The 16,444-nt window shown below is 37.6% G+C and overlaps 1 protein-coding gene across 4 annotated transcripts in view; it reads left to right on the top strand.

Moving 5' to 3' along the window:
* The window catches only part of USP33 (ubiquitin specific peptidase 33), a 69,944-nt gene that overhangs the window by 14,039 nt on the left and 39,461 nt on the right, over positions 1 to 16,444 (top strand). For 2 of the 4 annotated variants that reach the window (XM_025392416.1, XM_025392445.1), the window contains exons 1-7: positions 3,963 to 4,004; positions 8,026 to 8,157; positions 8,338 to 8,391; positions 8,829 to 8,891; positions 10,373 to 10,525; positions 13,636 to 13,738; positions 15,687 to 15,756. In XM_025392416.1, the coding sequence (XP_025248201.1) occupies positions 3,963 to 4,004; positions 8,026 to 8,157; positions 8,338 to 8,391; positions 8,829 to 8,891; positions 10,373 to 10,525; positions 13,636 to 13,738; positions 15,687 to 15,756 (617 nt within the window). Of the gene's footprint in view, positions 1 to 3,962; positions 4,005 to 8,025; positions 8,158 to 8,337; positions 8,392 to 8,828; positions 8,892 to 10,372; positions 10,526 to 13,635; positions 13,739 to 15,686; positions 15,757 to 16,444 lie in introns of those variants that run through there. The other 2 variants (XM_025392437.1, XM_025392428.1) reach the window with 1 other exon arrangement.

Here is a 16,444-nt window from a genome sequence, read left to right as displayed (position 1 = left end):
GTTTACTTTTCTGTCCTTGTGATAGTTTGCTCAGAATGATGGTTTCCAGCTTCATCCATGTCCCTACGAAGGACATGAACTCATCCCTTTTTATGGCTGCATAGTATTCCATGGTGTATATGTGCTACATTTTCTTAATACAGTCTATCATTGATGGACATTTGGGTTGATTCCAAGTCTTTACTATTGTGAATAGTGCTTCAATAAACATATATGTGCATGTGTCTTTATAGTAGCATGATGTATAATCCTTTGGGTATATATCCAGTAATGGGATTGCTGGGTCAAATGGTATTTCTAGTTCTATATTCTTGAGGAATCACCACACTGTCTTCCACAATGGTTGAACTAGTTTACAGTCCCACCAACAGTGTAAAAACATTCCTATTTCTCCACATCCTCTCCAGCACCTGTTGTTTCCTGACTTTTTAATGATCGCTGTTCTAACTGGTATGAGATGGTATCTCATTGTGGTTATGATTTGCATTTCTCTGACGACTAATGATGATTAGCATTTTTTCATGTGTCTGTTGGCTGTATAAATGTCTTCTTTTTTTTTTTTTTTTTTGAGACAGAGTCTCGCTGTGTCTCTCAGACTGGCGTGCAGTGGCGCGATCTCAGCTCACTGCAAGCTCCGCCTCCCGGGTTCACACTGTTCTCCTGCCTCAGCCTCCCAAGTAGCTGGGACTACAGGCGCCTGCCACCACGCCCGGCTAATTTTTTGTATTTTTAGTAGAGACAGGATTTCACCGTGTTAGCCAGGGTGGTCTCGATCTCCTGACCTCGTGATCCGCCCGCCTTGACCTCCCAGAGTGCTGGGATTACAGGCGTGAGCCACCACGCCTGGCCCATGAATGTCTTCTTTTGAGAAGTGTCTGTTCATATCCTTTGTCCACTTTTTGATGGGGTTGTTTGATTTTTTTATTATAAATTTGTTTAAGTTCTTTGTAGATTCTGGATATTAGACCTTTGTCAGATAGGTAGATTGCAAAAATTTTCTCCCATTCTGTAGGTTGCCTGTTCACTCTGATGGTAGTTTCTTTTGCTGTGCAGAAGCTCTTTAATTAGATCCCATTTGTCTATTTTGGCTTTTGTTGCCGTTGCTTTTGGTGTTTTAGTCATGAAGTCCTTGCCCATACCTATGTCCTGAATGATATTGCGTAGGTTTTCTTCTAGGGTTTTTATGGTTTTAGATCTAACATTTAAGTCTTTAATCCATCTTGAATTAATTTTTTTTTGTTTTTTTTTGTTTTGTTTTGTTTTTTGTTTGTTTTTTTTTTTTGAGATGGAGTCTTGCTCTGTCGCCCAATCGCCCAGGCTGAAGTGCAGTGGTGCGATCTTGGCTCACTGCAAACTCTGCCTCCCGGGTTCATGCCTTTCTCCTGCCTCAGCCTCCTGAGTAACTGGGACTACAGGCACCCGCCACCGCGCCCGGCTAATTTTTTGTATTTTTAGTAGAGACGGGGTTTCACCGTGTTAGCCAGATGATCTCGTTCTCCTGACCACGTCATCCCCCTGCCTCAGCCTCCCAAAGTGCTGGGATTACAGGCGTGAGCCACTGCGCCCGGCCGAATTAATTTTTGTGTAAGGTGTAAGGAAGGGATCCAGTTTTAGCTTTCTACATATGGCTAGCCAGTTTTCCTAGTACCATTTTTTAAATAGGGAATCCTTTCCCCATTTCTTGTTTTTGTCAGGTTTGTCAAAGATCAGATGGTTGTAGATGTGTGGTATTGTTTCTGAGGACTCTGTTCTGTTCCATTGGTCTATATCTCTGTTTTGGTTACTGTAGCCTTGTAGTATAATTTGAAGTCAGGTAGCATGATGCCTCTAGCTTTGCTCTTTTTGCTTAGGATTGTCTTGGCAATGCAGGCTCTTTTTTGGTTCCATATGAACTTTAGTTTTTTCCAATTCTGTGAAGAAAGTCATTGGTAGCTTGATGGGGATGGCATTGAATCTATAAATTACCTTGGGTAGTATGGCCGTTTTCACAATATTGATTCTTCCTATCCATGAGCATGGAATGTTCTTCCATTTGTTTGTGTCCTCTTTTACTTCATTGAGCAGTGGTTTGTAGTTCTCCTTGATGAAGAGGTCCTTCACATCCCTTGTAAGTTGGATTCCTAGGCCTTTTATTCTCTTTGAAGCAATTGTGAATGGGAGTTCACTCATGATTTGGCTCTCTGTCTGTTACTGGTGTATAGGAATGCTTGTGATTTTTGCACATTGATTTTGTATCCTGAGACTTTGCTGAAGTTGCTTATCAGCTTAAGGAGATTTTGGGCTGAGACGATGGGGTTTTCTAAATATACAGTCATGTCATCTGTAAACAGGGACGATTTGGCTTCCTCAATTCGTAATTGAATACCCTTTATTTCTTTCTCCTGCCTGATTGCACTGGCCAGAACTTCCAATACTGAGTTGAATAGGAGTGGTGAGAGAGGGCATCCCTGTCTTGTGCCAGTTTTCAAAAGGAATGCTTCCAGTTTTTGCCCATTCAGTATGATATTGACTGTGGGTTTGTCATAAATGGCTCTTATTATTTTGAGATATGTCCCATCAATACCGAATTTATTGAGCGTTTTTAGCATGAAGGGCTGCGGAATTTTGTCAAAGGCCTTTTCTGCATCTATTGCGATAACCATGTGGTTTTTGTCTTTAGTTCTGTTTATGTGACAGATTATGTTTATTAATTTGCATGTGTTGAACCAGCCTTGCATCCCAGGGATGAAGCCCACTTGATCATGGTGGATAAGCTTTTTGATGTGCTGCTGGATTTGGTTTGCCAGTATTTTATTGAGGTTTTTTGCATTGATGTTCATCAGGGATATGGGTCTAAAATTCTCTTTTTTTGTTGTGTTTCTACCAGGCTTTGGTATCAGAATGATGTTGGCCTCATAAAGTGAGTTAGGAAGGGTTCCCTCTTTTTCTATTAATTGGAATAGTTTCAGAAGGAATGGTACCAGCTCCTCTTTGTACCTCTGGTAGAATTCGGCTGTGAATCTGTCTGGTCCTGGACTTTTTTTGGTTGGTAGGCTATTAATTATTGCCTCAATTTCAGAGCCTGTTATTGGTCTAATCAGGGATTCAACTTCTTCCTGGTTTAGTCTTGGGAGAGTGTGTGTGTCCAGGAGTTTATCCATTTCTTCTAGATTTTCTAGTTTATTTGCATAGAGGTGTTTATAGTATTCTCTGCTGGTAGTTTGTATTTCTGTGCATCGGTGGCAATATCCCCTTTATCATTTTTTATTGCGTCTGTTTGATTCTTCTCTCTTTTCTTGTTTATTAGTCTTGCTAGCAGTCTATCAATTTTGTTGATCTTTTCAAAAAAACAGCTCCTGGATTCATTGATTTTTTTGAAGGGTTTTTTGTGTGTCTATTTCCTTCAGTTCTGCTCTGATCTTAGTTATTTCTTGCCTTCTGCTAGCTTTTGACTGTGTTTGCTGTTTCTTCTCTTGTTCTTTAAATTGTGGTGTTAGGGTGTCAATTTTAGATCTTTTCTGCTTTCTCTTGTGGGCATTTAGTGCTATAAATTTCCCTCTGCACACTGCTTAAATGTGTCCTGGAGATTCTGGTATGTTATGTCTTTGTTCTCATTGGTTTCAAAGAACATCTTTATTTGTGCCTTCATTTCGTTATTTACCCAGTAGTCATTCAGGAGCAAGTTGTTCAATTTCCATGTAGTTGTGTGGTTTTGAGTGAGTTTCTTCATCCTGAGTTCTAATTTGATTGCACTGTGGTCTAAGAGACAGTTTATTATAATTTCTGTCCTTTACATTTGCTGAGGAGTGCTTTACTTCCAACTATGTGGTCAATTTTGCTTACAAGAGCTCCTGAAGGAAGCACTAAACATGGAAAGGAACAACTGGTACCAGCCACTGCAGTAACATGCCAAAATGTGAAAACCATCGATGCTAGGAAGAAACTGCATCAGCTAATGAACAAAATAACCAGCTAACAGCATAATGACAGGATCAGATTCACACATAATAATATTAACCTTAAGTGTAAATGGACTAAATGCCCCAGTTAAAAGACTGGCAAATTGGATAAGAAGTTAAGACCCATCAGTGTGCTGTATTCAGGAGTCCCATCTGATGTGCAGACACACACATAGGCTCAAAATAAAGTGATGGAGGAATATCTACCAAGCAAATGGAAAACAAAAGAAAAAGCAGGGGTTGCAATCCTAGTCTCTGATAAAACAGACTTTAAACCAACAAAGATCAAAAGGGACAAAGAAGGCCATTACATAATGTTGAAGGGATCAATTCAACAAGAAGAGCTAACTATCCTAAATATATATGCAGCCAATACAGGAGCATCCACATTCATAAAGCAAGTCCTTAGAGACCTCCAAAGAGAGTTAGACTCCCACACAGTAATAATTGGAGACTTTAACACCCCACTGTCAACATTAGACAGATCAACGAGCAGAAAGTTTACAAGGATATCCAGGACTTGAACTCAGCTCTGCACCAAGTGGACCTAATAGACATCTACAGAACTTTCCACCCCAAATCAACAGAATATACATTCTTCACAGCACCAGATCGCACTTATTCCAAATTTGTTTTTGTTTTTGACACAGGGTCTTGCTGTGTCACTCAGGCTGAAATGCAGTGGTGTGATCACAGCTCACTGTAGCCACCATCTCCTGGGCTCAGGTGATCCTCCCACCTCAGCCTCATGGGTAGCTGGCACTATAAGCACATGCCGCCATGCCTGGATGATTCTTTTAAATTTTTAGTAGAGACGAGGTCTCACTATGTTGCCCAGGCTGGTCTCTAACTCTTGAGCTCAAGGAATCCTCCTACCTTGGCCTCCCTAAGTGGTGGGATTATAGGCATTAGCTACTGTACCTAGCCTGTTGGCTACTTTTTAAGATTTTCTTTTTTTTTTTTTTTTGAGATGGAGTCTGGCTCTGTGGCCCAGGCTGGAGTGCAGTGGCCGGATCTCAGCTCACTGCAAGCTCTGCCTCCCGGGTTTACGCCATTCTCCTGCCTCAGCCTCCCCAGTAGCTGGGACTACAGGCGCCCGCCATCTTGCCCAGCTAGTTTTTCGTATTTTTTTAGTGGAGACGAGGTTTCACCGGGTTAGCCAGGATGGTCTCAATCTCCTGACCTCGTGATCCGCCCGTCTCGGCCTCCCAAAGTGCTGGGATTACAGGCTTGAGCCACCGCGCCCGGCCAAGATTTTCTTTTTATTACTAGTTTTAAGCAATTTGTTTTTGATGTGCATGGTGTAGTTTGTGTGTTTTGTGCTGAGTTTAAATTGCTTGTGGATCTATAGGGCTCTAGTTTTCATCAAATTTGAACATTTTCCCCCATATCACTGATGTTCTGATTTAATTTTTAAGATTAAGATTTATTCTATCTTTGTTCTGTCATCGGTCCTATTTCTTGGTTTCTTCTTTTTCTCTTCACTGTGGGTCAGATTTTCCTTCTTAGATAGCCTGTCATTTTTTATTGGATGCCAGTCATTGTGATTTTCACCTTGTTGGGTACTGAATTTTTTCATTCCTTTAAATGTCCTTAAGCTTTGTTCTGAACACAGTTCCTTCAGAACAGTTTGATCCTTTTAAGACTTCTTTTTGAACTTTTTTTTCTTTTTTTCTTTTTTTTTTTTTTTTTGAGATAGTCTTGCTCTGTCCCCAGTCTGGATTGCAGTGGTGTGATCTTGGCTCACTGCAACCTCCGCCTCCTGGGTTCAAGCAATTCTCCTGTCTCAGCCTCCTGAGTAGCTGGGACTACAGGTGCACACCACCACGCCTAGCTGATGTTTATATTTTTAGTAGAGATGGGGTTTCCTTGGCCAGGATGTTCTCGATCTCCTGACCTCGTGATCTGCCCACCTGGCCTCCCAAAGTGTTGGGATTACAGGGTGAGCCATTGCGCCTGGCCCTTTTTGAACTTTTTTAAAGGCAGAACCAAAGTAGCCTTTAGATTAAGGATAATTTCTTCCCATTATTGAGGCAATGCCTTTCTGAGTACTTTATTTCCTCTATTATGGTGTCTTTCAACTGTGGCTGATGAGAATACAAACAACCCTTAAAGGCTTTGAGAATTGTTTTACCCAATCCTTTTCTGTGGTTTTTTTCTCTGGGTTGGGGTAGTCTAATCACATGGCATACACCTGTAGTTGTAGCTACACGGGAGGCTGAGACAAGAGGATGGTTTGAGACCAGGAGGATGAGGCTGCAGTGAGTTGTGTTTGCCCTGTTGTACTACAGTGTGAGTGACAGAATGAGGCCCTGTCTCAAAAGAAAAAAGAAATGTTTGTACTATTAACCCTAAGAGTAGTTCCTGGTGAATTTTGTGCATTGCAGTGTAATAGTGAATTATTTGGTTTGATTTTGTTCAACTTTTTTTTAACTTAAAAAAATGTATTTACACAAACCTGCATGTTGTGCACATGTACCCTAGAACTTAAAGTGTAATTAAAAAACGTATTTACTAATGTGTTAATATTTCTGCAAATTTATTGCAATGGGTTTAAAAGGCAGACAGAGGCCAGGCTCAGTGGCTCACACTTGTAATCCCAAGACTTTGGGAGGCTGAGGCAGGCAGATCACCTGAGGTCAGGAGTTCGAGATCAGCCTGACCAACATGGAGAAAGCCCATCTCTACTAAAAGTACAAAAAAATTAGTCGGGTGTGGTGGTGCATGCCTGTAATTCTAGCTACTTGGGAGGCTGAGGCAGGAGAATCACTTGAACCTGGGAGGTGAAGTTTGCGGTGAACTGAGATCACGCCATTGCACTCCAGCCTGGGTAACAAGAGTGAAACTCTTTCTCAAAGATAAATAAATAAATAAATAAATTAATAAAAGGCAGACAGATACTCTTATATAAGCTATAGGGTAACAAAGGGGTTGTATGTAGTTGTAAAGTATTACATAGACCTGCATGGTTTATTGAATAACTTATAAACCACAAAAGAAATTAAATTTACAATGTTTCTGAAGTTCAGACTTTTAAACTGTTTTGTTCTGTCCTAGCAAATTCTTAACTTTTTTTGAGAAAGTGTTCTCAAACCTCAAAGTTGAATTAAGAGCTTGAAAAACCCTGTTAGTGAAAAGATACAACCAAAAGATCTAGAAATACCAAATTAGACTTGAGACCTTTGTTTGGAAATCACTCACTTTACTTGAATCAAACGCTGTGGAATCAGTAAAGTTTGCATCTCTAAGCCTTATATGCAAATGAAGCTAATAATGGCACCTACTTCAGGGGTTATAAAGATCATGAAAATGGGGTTCTCAAACCTGGAGAGATTTTGTTCCCCGGAGGATATAATTTGATACTGTCTAGAGACGCTGGTGATCAGAGCTCAGAGTGGTAGCAGGGCTGGTCTGTCTCTTGTGGATAGAAGCGGGAATGTTGCCAAATAACCTGCAATGCACAGGACAATACCTCACAGCAAAGAATTATCTGACTCTAAGTGTCAGTAGTGCCGGGATTGAGAAACCCTGATGTAATTTAATGCCTATCCTGGTATAAGGCCAGGATACCAGATGATTTAATTTATGCCATCAGTAGGGGGTCCTATTAGTAGAAAAATGAAGCTTTCTACTTGAAGTTTTTTTTTTTTTTTTTCCAACTGGTAGTCCAGCCTAAGGATTAGGTTTTTTTTTTTTTTTTTTTTTTAGAAAAAGGATAAAAATGCTTCACAATTGAATAACGTGAATATTCCCCCCTTTTATTTATCTATAAAAAGTGAAATGAGAGTGGAAAAGCAGCAAAAGTCATGGAAAAACAAACTTACATTTATTTATAGATGTCAATTTTAATAAAATGTTTATGTACTAGAGAAATTTCCAGTGTTCAAATTAACTTCAATTCTGAAAACTCATCTATGTTTGAGAATACACTCTTTTACAGGGCAAACTTATAAACATATCATTCTTATGTTATCTTTTAATCGTTTTTAATGTGTTAGCATTTTTATTTTTTTATTTTTTTGGAATCTTTGCAGGCATTGTAAGCATTCACTTACTAATTTTTGTGTGTGTGTTACTTTTCCTACAGGTGTTACCTCATTTTGAAAGTCTTGGGAAACAGGAAAAAATTCCTAACAAAATGTCAGCTTTTCGAAATCATTGTCCACATTTGGATTCAGTTGGTGAAATAACAAAAGAAGATTTGATACAAAAATCTCATGTAAGAAACAGGTTTTTTCTTCCTTGAAAAACTTCACTTTTTTCTTGAATATGTAGTTTTCATAAATTGTTATAATACTCTATGAGCCATGTTTTAAAAATATGTATGATGTCAGTGCATTAGTGAATTGTATGTGTTTGTGTCAATATAACCAATGTTGTCTTTTATTTCTTTTTATAGGGTACTTGTCAGGATTGTAAAGTCCGAGGACCGAATCTTTGGGCATGCCTGGAGGTGTGTACTGTTTTTTCCTGAAAAGATTGCTATAATAATAATAAATTTGGATCTGAATAATCATAACCAGAAAATTTTTGACACTTAAAGTGATTTTTGTAAATTAAACTTGCTTTTAAAAGGTCATTATTGATTACAAAAAATAAACTTTGGAAAGATCTTAATTTATAGTGCTTTTGCAGTTTTTAGTAAATCACTCAGGTATTTTATGCTTGCCTTTTATTAGAAATGACATAGCTTTTAGCTTAGAAATATATCTTCTGGTTTTATTTTGTGCCTGGAAACATTTGGTTAAATTTTATGACTGGAAAGTCATTTACTCATTGAGTTTAAAACAGGTAATCCACACTTAATTGTAAATATAATTGTAATGCTGTTATAAATTTACATGTATATTATAAAGTATCTTATTTTTCTTCCTATATAATTATTTATAGAATAGATGTTCATATGTTGGCTGTGGTGAATCACAAGTAGATCACAGCACCATACATTCTCAGGTATGTATATAAAAAATTTAATGGAAGACTTATTAAAAAAGTACCTGAAGGAAAGGGAAGGCCAGTATAACATTATTAATTCAAGTTTGCGCTCTAAGTTAAAACTTCACTTACATTCTCTGTGAAAGGTAGGGAAGGGAATTGCTAGGAGGATGAACGTTAAAATGAGGTTGTGATTAAGAAAGCACTGATTTCAAAAGCATACATCCGGCCGGGCGCAGTGGCTCACACCTGTAATCCCAGCACTTTGGAAGGCTGAGGCAGGCAGATTACCTGAGGTCAGGAGTTCGAGACCAGCCTGGCCAACATGGCGAAACTCCGTCTCTATTAAAAATTCAAAAAAAATAGCTGAGTATGGTGGCAGACACCTGTAATCCCAGCTACTCGGGAGGCTGAGGCAGGAGAATTGTTTGAACCTGGGAGGCGGAGGTTGCAGTGAGCCAGGATTGTACCATTGTACTCCAGCCTGGGCAACAAGAACGAAACTCTATCTAAAAAAAAAAAAAAAAAAAGTGTACATCCAGACATCTCCAGATATTTGGAGGTGATAGCTGGCGTATTAGGAGGTTGAAGCCCGAGAGAGAATGGGTACATAGATTTATGAGATAGCCTGGCTAACTTCTTTAAGTCTCAGCTCATGTTATACTGCCTTTTCCTGCACATCATCCTAACTGGACTCACCTTTCTGCTTTGCTCTGCTTGTTTGGTACTTCTCATGTAACTCTGGCATGCCTCTTCTGTAGTGTTATGTAGACCTCCCATTCTAAATTTCTCTAAATTCAAGAAAACAAGTTTCTCGAATGAGTGTGTTTTAAGATGCACATTGATACCTCTACAGCATCAACTGTTCTCAACCAGGATTCCTCTAGAGAATTAATTAAGCCTGAATACCCAAACTCGAAGGCATCATTGTATATCATTTACTTCTTTCCGTGCATCTAAAATGGTACTTGCTGTGTACCACCCTTGGGAGAATTGAGAAATTAGTCACTTAGATCATTTTTTGTAGGGCTTAATTCTCTAGCGGAACTCTGGTTGAGAAAGGCTAGACTTTTATCTTTCCAGGATTATATATTCTATATTGCTGGAGCTGTTTTATGCTTTGACTCATGTCATTTGTGTTCTTTTGCCATTCTGATTTCTTAGAGTAGTTACTAGCTATTGTTAATTATTTTCTTGTGTTATATTTATTTTCAGACTGCAAAGCAAGGTCTTATACTCTTCCATTTATCTTTTTGTATAATGAATAGTGAGGGGAAAATGGCAGAGTAATTTCTAGAGTAGGCTTACATATTGTTACTGTTCATTATACCTTAGAAGTTTATCTAAAGAATTTTTTTTTTTTGGTATTCTAAACTGGCTTTTGAGTATATTGTTACTCATCAAAGGCCAGCAGTTTATCTTCTGTTATCTTTTGAAGAACTGTTTTCAAGTATATGTAATTTTGGTTCCTCTTTTCCCTCTACTGTGAAATGATATAGGAGACAAAGCATTATCTAACTGTGAACCTTACCACTCTTCGAGTATGGTGTTATGCTTGCAGCAAAGAAGTATTTTTGGATAGGAAATTAGGAACTCAGCCTTCATTGCCTCATGTAAGACAACCTCACCAAATACAAGAAAACAGTGTCCAGGTAATAATCTAGATCCACTTAGTTAAGCTGTAAAACATTCAGGTAATACTTTCAGAATTTGTTATGTAGCTAAAATTTTAAAAAAGGAATACTGCCTAACCTGTACTTTGAAAATTTCTGTAATGTGCCTTTTTTCTCTCAAATAAAGTTCTCATGCTCCCCTTTCTTGTGTTACTTAGAGTGATAGATTAGGGTGAGATTGAAGCCCACCTGTCTGAAGATGGAAAAGCCCTTAATGAATTTTTAAAGTTTTTTTTTTTTTTTTAATGACTGAAGTAGTCTTTATCTTTTTCTGGTAAATCTGATTCCAAGAAAGGTGGTAGGCCTTCTTTGATAGGGAATGACAGTTACTAATTCAGCTCTCTTCCTCATTCTGTCCTCCCTTCCATCCCCTTTTTATTACTGTGAACATTTTACTTATTATTGAAAACAAAGTAGAATATAATGAAGCTTAGCATCAGTCTTTGGTTAAAGATTTTTCTCCCTTTGGGCTGGGCGCAGTGGCTCACGCCTGTGATCCCAGCACTTTGGGAGCCTTAGGCAGCCAGATCACGAGGTCAGGAGATCGAGACCATCCTGGCTAACATGGTGAAACCCCGTTTCTACTAAAAATACAAAACATTAGCCGGGCGTGGTGGCGGGCACCTGTAGTCCTAGCTACTTGGGAGGCTGAGGCAAGAGAATGGCATGAACCTGGGAGGCGGAGCTGGCAGTGAGCCGAGACTGCGCCACTGTACTCCAGCCTAGGTGACAGAGCGAGACTCCATCTGAAAAAAAAAAAAAGGTTTTTCTCCTTTTGGATCAAGAGACTTAGAAAACGTACAGGTTTCCTCACAGAATTTATCACTTAATTTTCAGAATTTTTAACTCATAGAAAAATAGGGAAAAGGAAATTAACTTAAAATAGTTGGCCTCTTATTCTGATCATCGTTTGATCAGAGTTTGATCAGATTTGATGAAGAGCGAGTTTTTTTCCTCATGTGGATTATAGAAATCACATATTTCTGTATTTGTTCACTGATACCAACTCTCAGGTTTTTCTGTTGTATGTTTGTATCACATTCTTATGGTAGACATTTGTGATAATAAATTTGCTTGCCTTACACATGATATAACTTAAGGTGGCTAGATTTTAGTCAAAGAGTAATTTATTGCATTTTCAATTTCTCAGTTGAATGGCTTTAGTTAATTATAACCATTACTATTTCTCCCGCTTATACCTATTTATCATTCACAAACATGTTTAGTCTTTTTCAGAAGTCCAGGTAGTATGAAAATGGCAGTTTTATTGAATCCTCTTACATTATTAATGAAAGTTTGTCCCACTGAAGATATCTGAATGGTAATAAGTAGAAAAAATTAAAAAAAAGAAAAAAGTATAATGTTATGACCAAAGTTTAATCACACAAGAAACTAATAATCTATAAAGGCAAAATTATCAGCATCACTTACTAGAGAAGTAAGTTAAATAAGCTGTCTGTTGCCGTTTCTACCAGAAAAGATCAAGATTACAAACTTTAATTAATGTTGAATCTGATAGAAAAAGTATACTGATACTTTCCTGATGGCTTGTTAATAATTTTCTGATGACTTGTAAATATGTTAACACATAAAAGGCATAAACTTAATTTCATGCAACTTCCTTATGATCCCATTGTTGAAGAAATTATTCAGAAGAAAAAAGTTGTTCAGATAGATTTATTTAGTAGACTAAAACTTACATGCTGTTTGAATCCAGTTTACCACAGGATATTTGCAAAATAGTAAAATATTGGAAGCCATACAAATATTAATAAGATTTTTCAAATAGACACTTTTTCTAGATAGTAAAATTTCAAGTGATTTCTTTTAAGCCTCTGTACTTGCATGCATTTAGATATTTTGTAGTGAGCATGTATCTTTTTAAAAGCAATTACTTTATAAAAACAAAATGGGAGTATGAAGTCTACTCAAATGTCCAGTCTCTACAGATGTCAGGAAAGTAAAATGGTTGGGAATTAGTGCATATGCCTGCATTTTAGAGGTAAAGTAAGGTTATAATAACTTGGAGAACCAGAGTACATGCTCAATTTATGCTGCTACTCAGTTTCTTTCTCTGTTTGGGTGTTGCTGAATGTTGGTTCATTGTAGTTCAAGCTTCTGATACTACAAGAGAACTTTCAAATTTTGATTTTTATTTGTCATCTCTGAATTTTTTAAACTGTAGCTCAAAGTTTTTTTTAAGTGTTTGCTAGCATTTGGGTAACAGGTTATCAGTTGCAACCTCTGAATCAAGCCAATTGTTGGAAATTAATATTAGAATATTTTTAAAGTAAGTGCTTGAACTATTTAATATGCATAAAATCATGCAGGCTGGATGTGGTGTCTCATACCTGTAATCCCAGCGCTTTGGGAGGCCGAGGTGGACGGATCATGAGGTTAACAGATCAAGATCATTCTAGCCAACATGGTGAAACCCCCTCTCTCCTAAAAATACAAAAATTAGCTGGGCGTGGTGGCATGCACCTATAGTCCCAGCTACTCAGGAGGCTGAGGCAGGAGAAGCGTTTGAACCTGGGAGGTGGAGGTTGCAGTGAGCCGAGATCATGCCGCTGCACTCCAGCCTGGCAACAGAGTGAGACTCTGTTTCAGAAAAAAAAAAAAAGTGTGCAAAGTAAATATAGTAGTATCAGGAGAGATTGTAGAAGTCTACAGATAATGTGTTATGATGAAAAACTTTTGCCTTTTTCCCTGTAGAAAATTAGATCTGAAAAGAGTGTAGGATAGTGTCCTTCAGAGGTCTTTTTAGCTATGTGACTTTTTAATGTCACATACTTGCAGTTATTGTGGAGTTTTAATTCAGAAAATTCAGTTATAAAAAGTGCCCTTTTAACTCAAATACGTATGTTAATAAAGTGGAGCTGACATTGCTATTATCTAGGGAAGATCCTTATTTCCTTTAAAACAGAAATGTAAGTTTACTTTAATTGCTAATACCACAAATTCTTATGGTTCCACTATTAAAATAACATCTCAATAATTTTTATGGTATAGATGTTATATGTTACAATTAAAGCTTTTTTTAAAATTTAAGGATTTGTTCAAGTGTGCTCTCTTTTTTTGTTATCAAGGATTTTAAAATACCCAGTAATACAACATTAAAAACTCCTCTGGTTGCTGTATTTGATGATCTGGATATAGAAGTGGACGAAGAAGATGAACTTAGGGCAAGAGGTAAAATAATCCTGTGTAACCCTTGTATGGCACTGCCCGTTTCTTTAGAAAACCGTATAATATAAAAGTTTCAAAATGTGGAGGTAAAACGGGCTTGATAATTACAACAAAAGGACTTTGAAATTTGGCCTAGTAAAATTTTATTTGCAAAACAAACTTTTGGTTTCTCTGGTATCAGTTTACCAAAGCTAGGATCCTACTTACTCTTTTGCAGTTGAACCTTACGATCTTTTTGCTTAACTTGCCTTTTGAGGTCTGTTTTAACAGTGTTTCTCAACTCCTTTTTCTATTGTCAGTGATGGGGAGGTATTAGGTATTAAGGTATTCCCTTAGCAGAATTTTCAGGGGAAAACATTTGGAAAAAGAATCAGGTGATACACTTCTCCCTTCTTCCCCTAAATTGAGAACCAGTCTATTTGGATTTTCCATGTTCTTTTAGGCCCACTGTTCTTAGTATAAACTTAAAATTTTCTGTTTTATAATTGATGCTAGTGGTATATTGAATGTATATTTAGATAATTATCTGGAAATTAACACTTTCATTTAAGCTTGATGTGACTAATATATAAATATTTTATGTATTTCCCAGTTTTAACCCATTAATTTAGCCCACACTATTAATTTTACTGGATACTTATCAATAAGTGATAGTTCAGTCTCGTTTTAGAGGTTTTTAGAATTTTAAATTTTCTTCATTTTGCTCCAAATCCAAATAGCATTTATAACTTTTTTTTAGCATTTATTTCATCTTTTAATAATGAAAGTAAACTGATGAAAGTGAACTTGACTATATATGGAAGTGATAAGTCATTCAATGGCTTTGTTTCGTATTAGCTTGAACCATATGAAATTGCCGTTTTTGTAGATTGTCAGCAGTATCCTATGGTTCAACCTAATAAATACTAGTTTCTTTTTTGTTTCTGTTTTTTTTTGAGATGGAGTCTCGCTCTGTTGCCCCGGGTGGAGTGCAATGGTGCGATCTTGGCTCACTGCAAGCTCCGCCTTCTGGGTTCATGCCATTCTCCTGCCTCAGCCTCCTGAGTAGCTGGGACTACAGGCGCCCGCCACCACACCCGGCAAATTTTTTGTATTTTTAGTAGAGATGGGGTTTCACCCTGTTAGTCAGGATGGTCTCGATCTCCTGACCTCGTGATCTGGCTGCCTTGGCCTCCCAAAGTGCTGGGATTACAGGTGTGAGCCACCGTGCCTGGCATAAATACTACTTTCAATGCAATACATTGAAACGGAAAGGAAAAGGATGTTTATCATTTATCATGACATGAGTTTTTTTGCATTGTCATTAAACTATTTCTCAAAATAATTAAACTTTAGTTATAATAAATGTAAAAGCCTCAATTAATGATTTTTAAAAACATCTAGTCTTAAATGTTAATAGGAAAGGCTATTCTTCCTGTGCAAATTTCAAAGGTTGAACTGTTTAATCCTTGAATTTATGTAAAACTCAAAATTTTGGTGATTGTGGCCGGGCGCCGTGGCTCACGCCTGTAATCCCAGCACTTTGGGAGGCTGAGGCAGGCAGAGCACGAGGTCTGGAGATCAAGACCATCCTGGCTAATGCAGTGAAACCCCGTCTCTACTAAAAATACAAAAAATTAGCTGGGTGTGGTGGCGGACGCCTGTAGTCCCAGCTACTCAGGAGGCTGAGGCAGGAGAATGGCGTGAACCTGGGAGGCGGAGCTTGCAGTGAGCCGAGATTGCGCCACTGCACTCCAGCCTGGGCAACAGAGCGAGACTCTGTCAAAACAAAACAAAACAAAATTTTTGGTGATTGTAAGGCTTCCAAAAGTATGACCTCTCTGAATTATTCAAGTTGCTGTATTGTATTTCTGTGGTCCTTAATATAATTTGGGAACCATATTAATGACCCCTAAAATTGAGTCATTTTGCTTTATTGAATGATGACTTCATGTATATTTTTTCTTAATAGGTCTTACAGGTTTGAAAAATATTGGAAATACTTGTTACATGAATGCAGCTTTGCAGGCTCTTTCTAATTGGTAAATAGAGAAATTAATTTTGTTTTGTTTGTATGATTTTTAAAGTTATTTTTTGAGCACAAAACCATGCAACTATAGTAGTTGACTAACTCTCAAGGTAGAACAGGCAAGAATCTGGTTTGGGACATAACCCATTCTTGTCCCAATGATGTTACTCTATGTATGCCTGTAGTTTCTTGAGGCTGCTGGTCCTTGTGTAAACCCTGGGTAGTTGTGTGTCTTTGAGCAAGTTATTGTTTCTTACATCTAGAAAACGAAGAGTGTGAACTAATTATTCAGATCACTTTTAATTCAGAGATCTTATGAAAATATTTTATATTTTTCTGTAGATGGAAAGCCTTTAATAAAGGAGTCAGATTTTTTTTTGTAATCATAGTCTTACAAAATAGGTATGTCAGGTGCTTTTACTCTTAAGTTTGGATGCATTGAGTCAGGTGATATTACCCTTTAAATTTAGGTGCATTGAGTCCGAACCAAAATTCAGAAATCACTGACTTTGACATTACCCTTTCTTCTGGATTAAATTATAGTGTAGTGATTGGAGATTGAACATATGTCTACAGGTTGAGTATCCCTCTTATGAAATGCTGGGAATCAGAAGTGTTTCAGATTTTTCTGGATTTTGGAGTATTTATTTGCATTATACTTACTGGTTGAGCATCCCTTACCAAAAATCCAGTATTTGAAA

Source organism: Theropithecus gelada, chromosome 1, assembly GCF_003255815.1.
Source record: "Theropithecus gelada isolate Dixy chromosome 1, Tgel_1.0, whole genome shotgun sequence".
Taxonomy (NCBI): domain Eukaryota; kingdom Metazoa; phylum Chordata; class Mammalia; order Primates; family Cercopithecidae; genus Theropithecus; species Theropithecus gelada.
The sequence above is the reverse complement of the archived record's forward strand: the minus strand, read 5'-3'. Positions and strand labels throughout refer to the sequence as shown.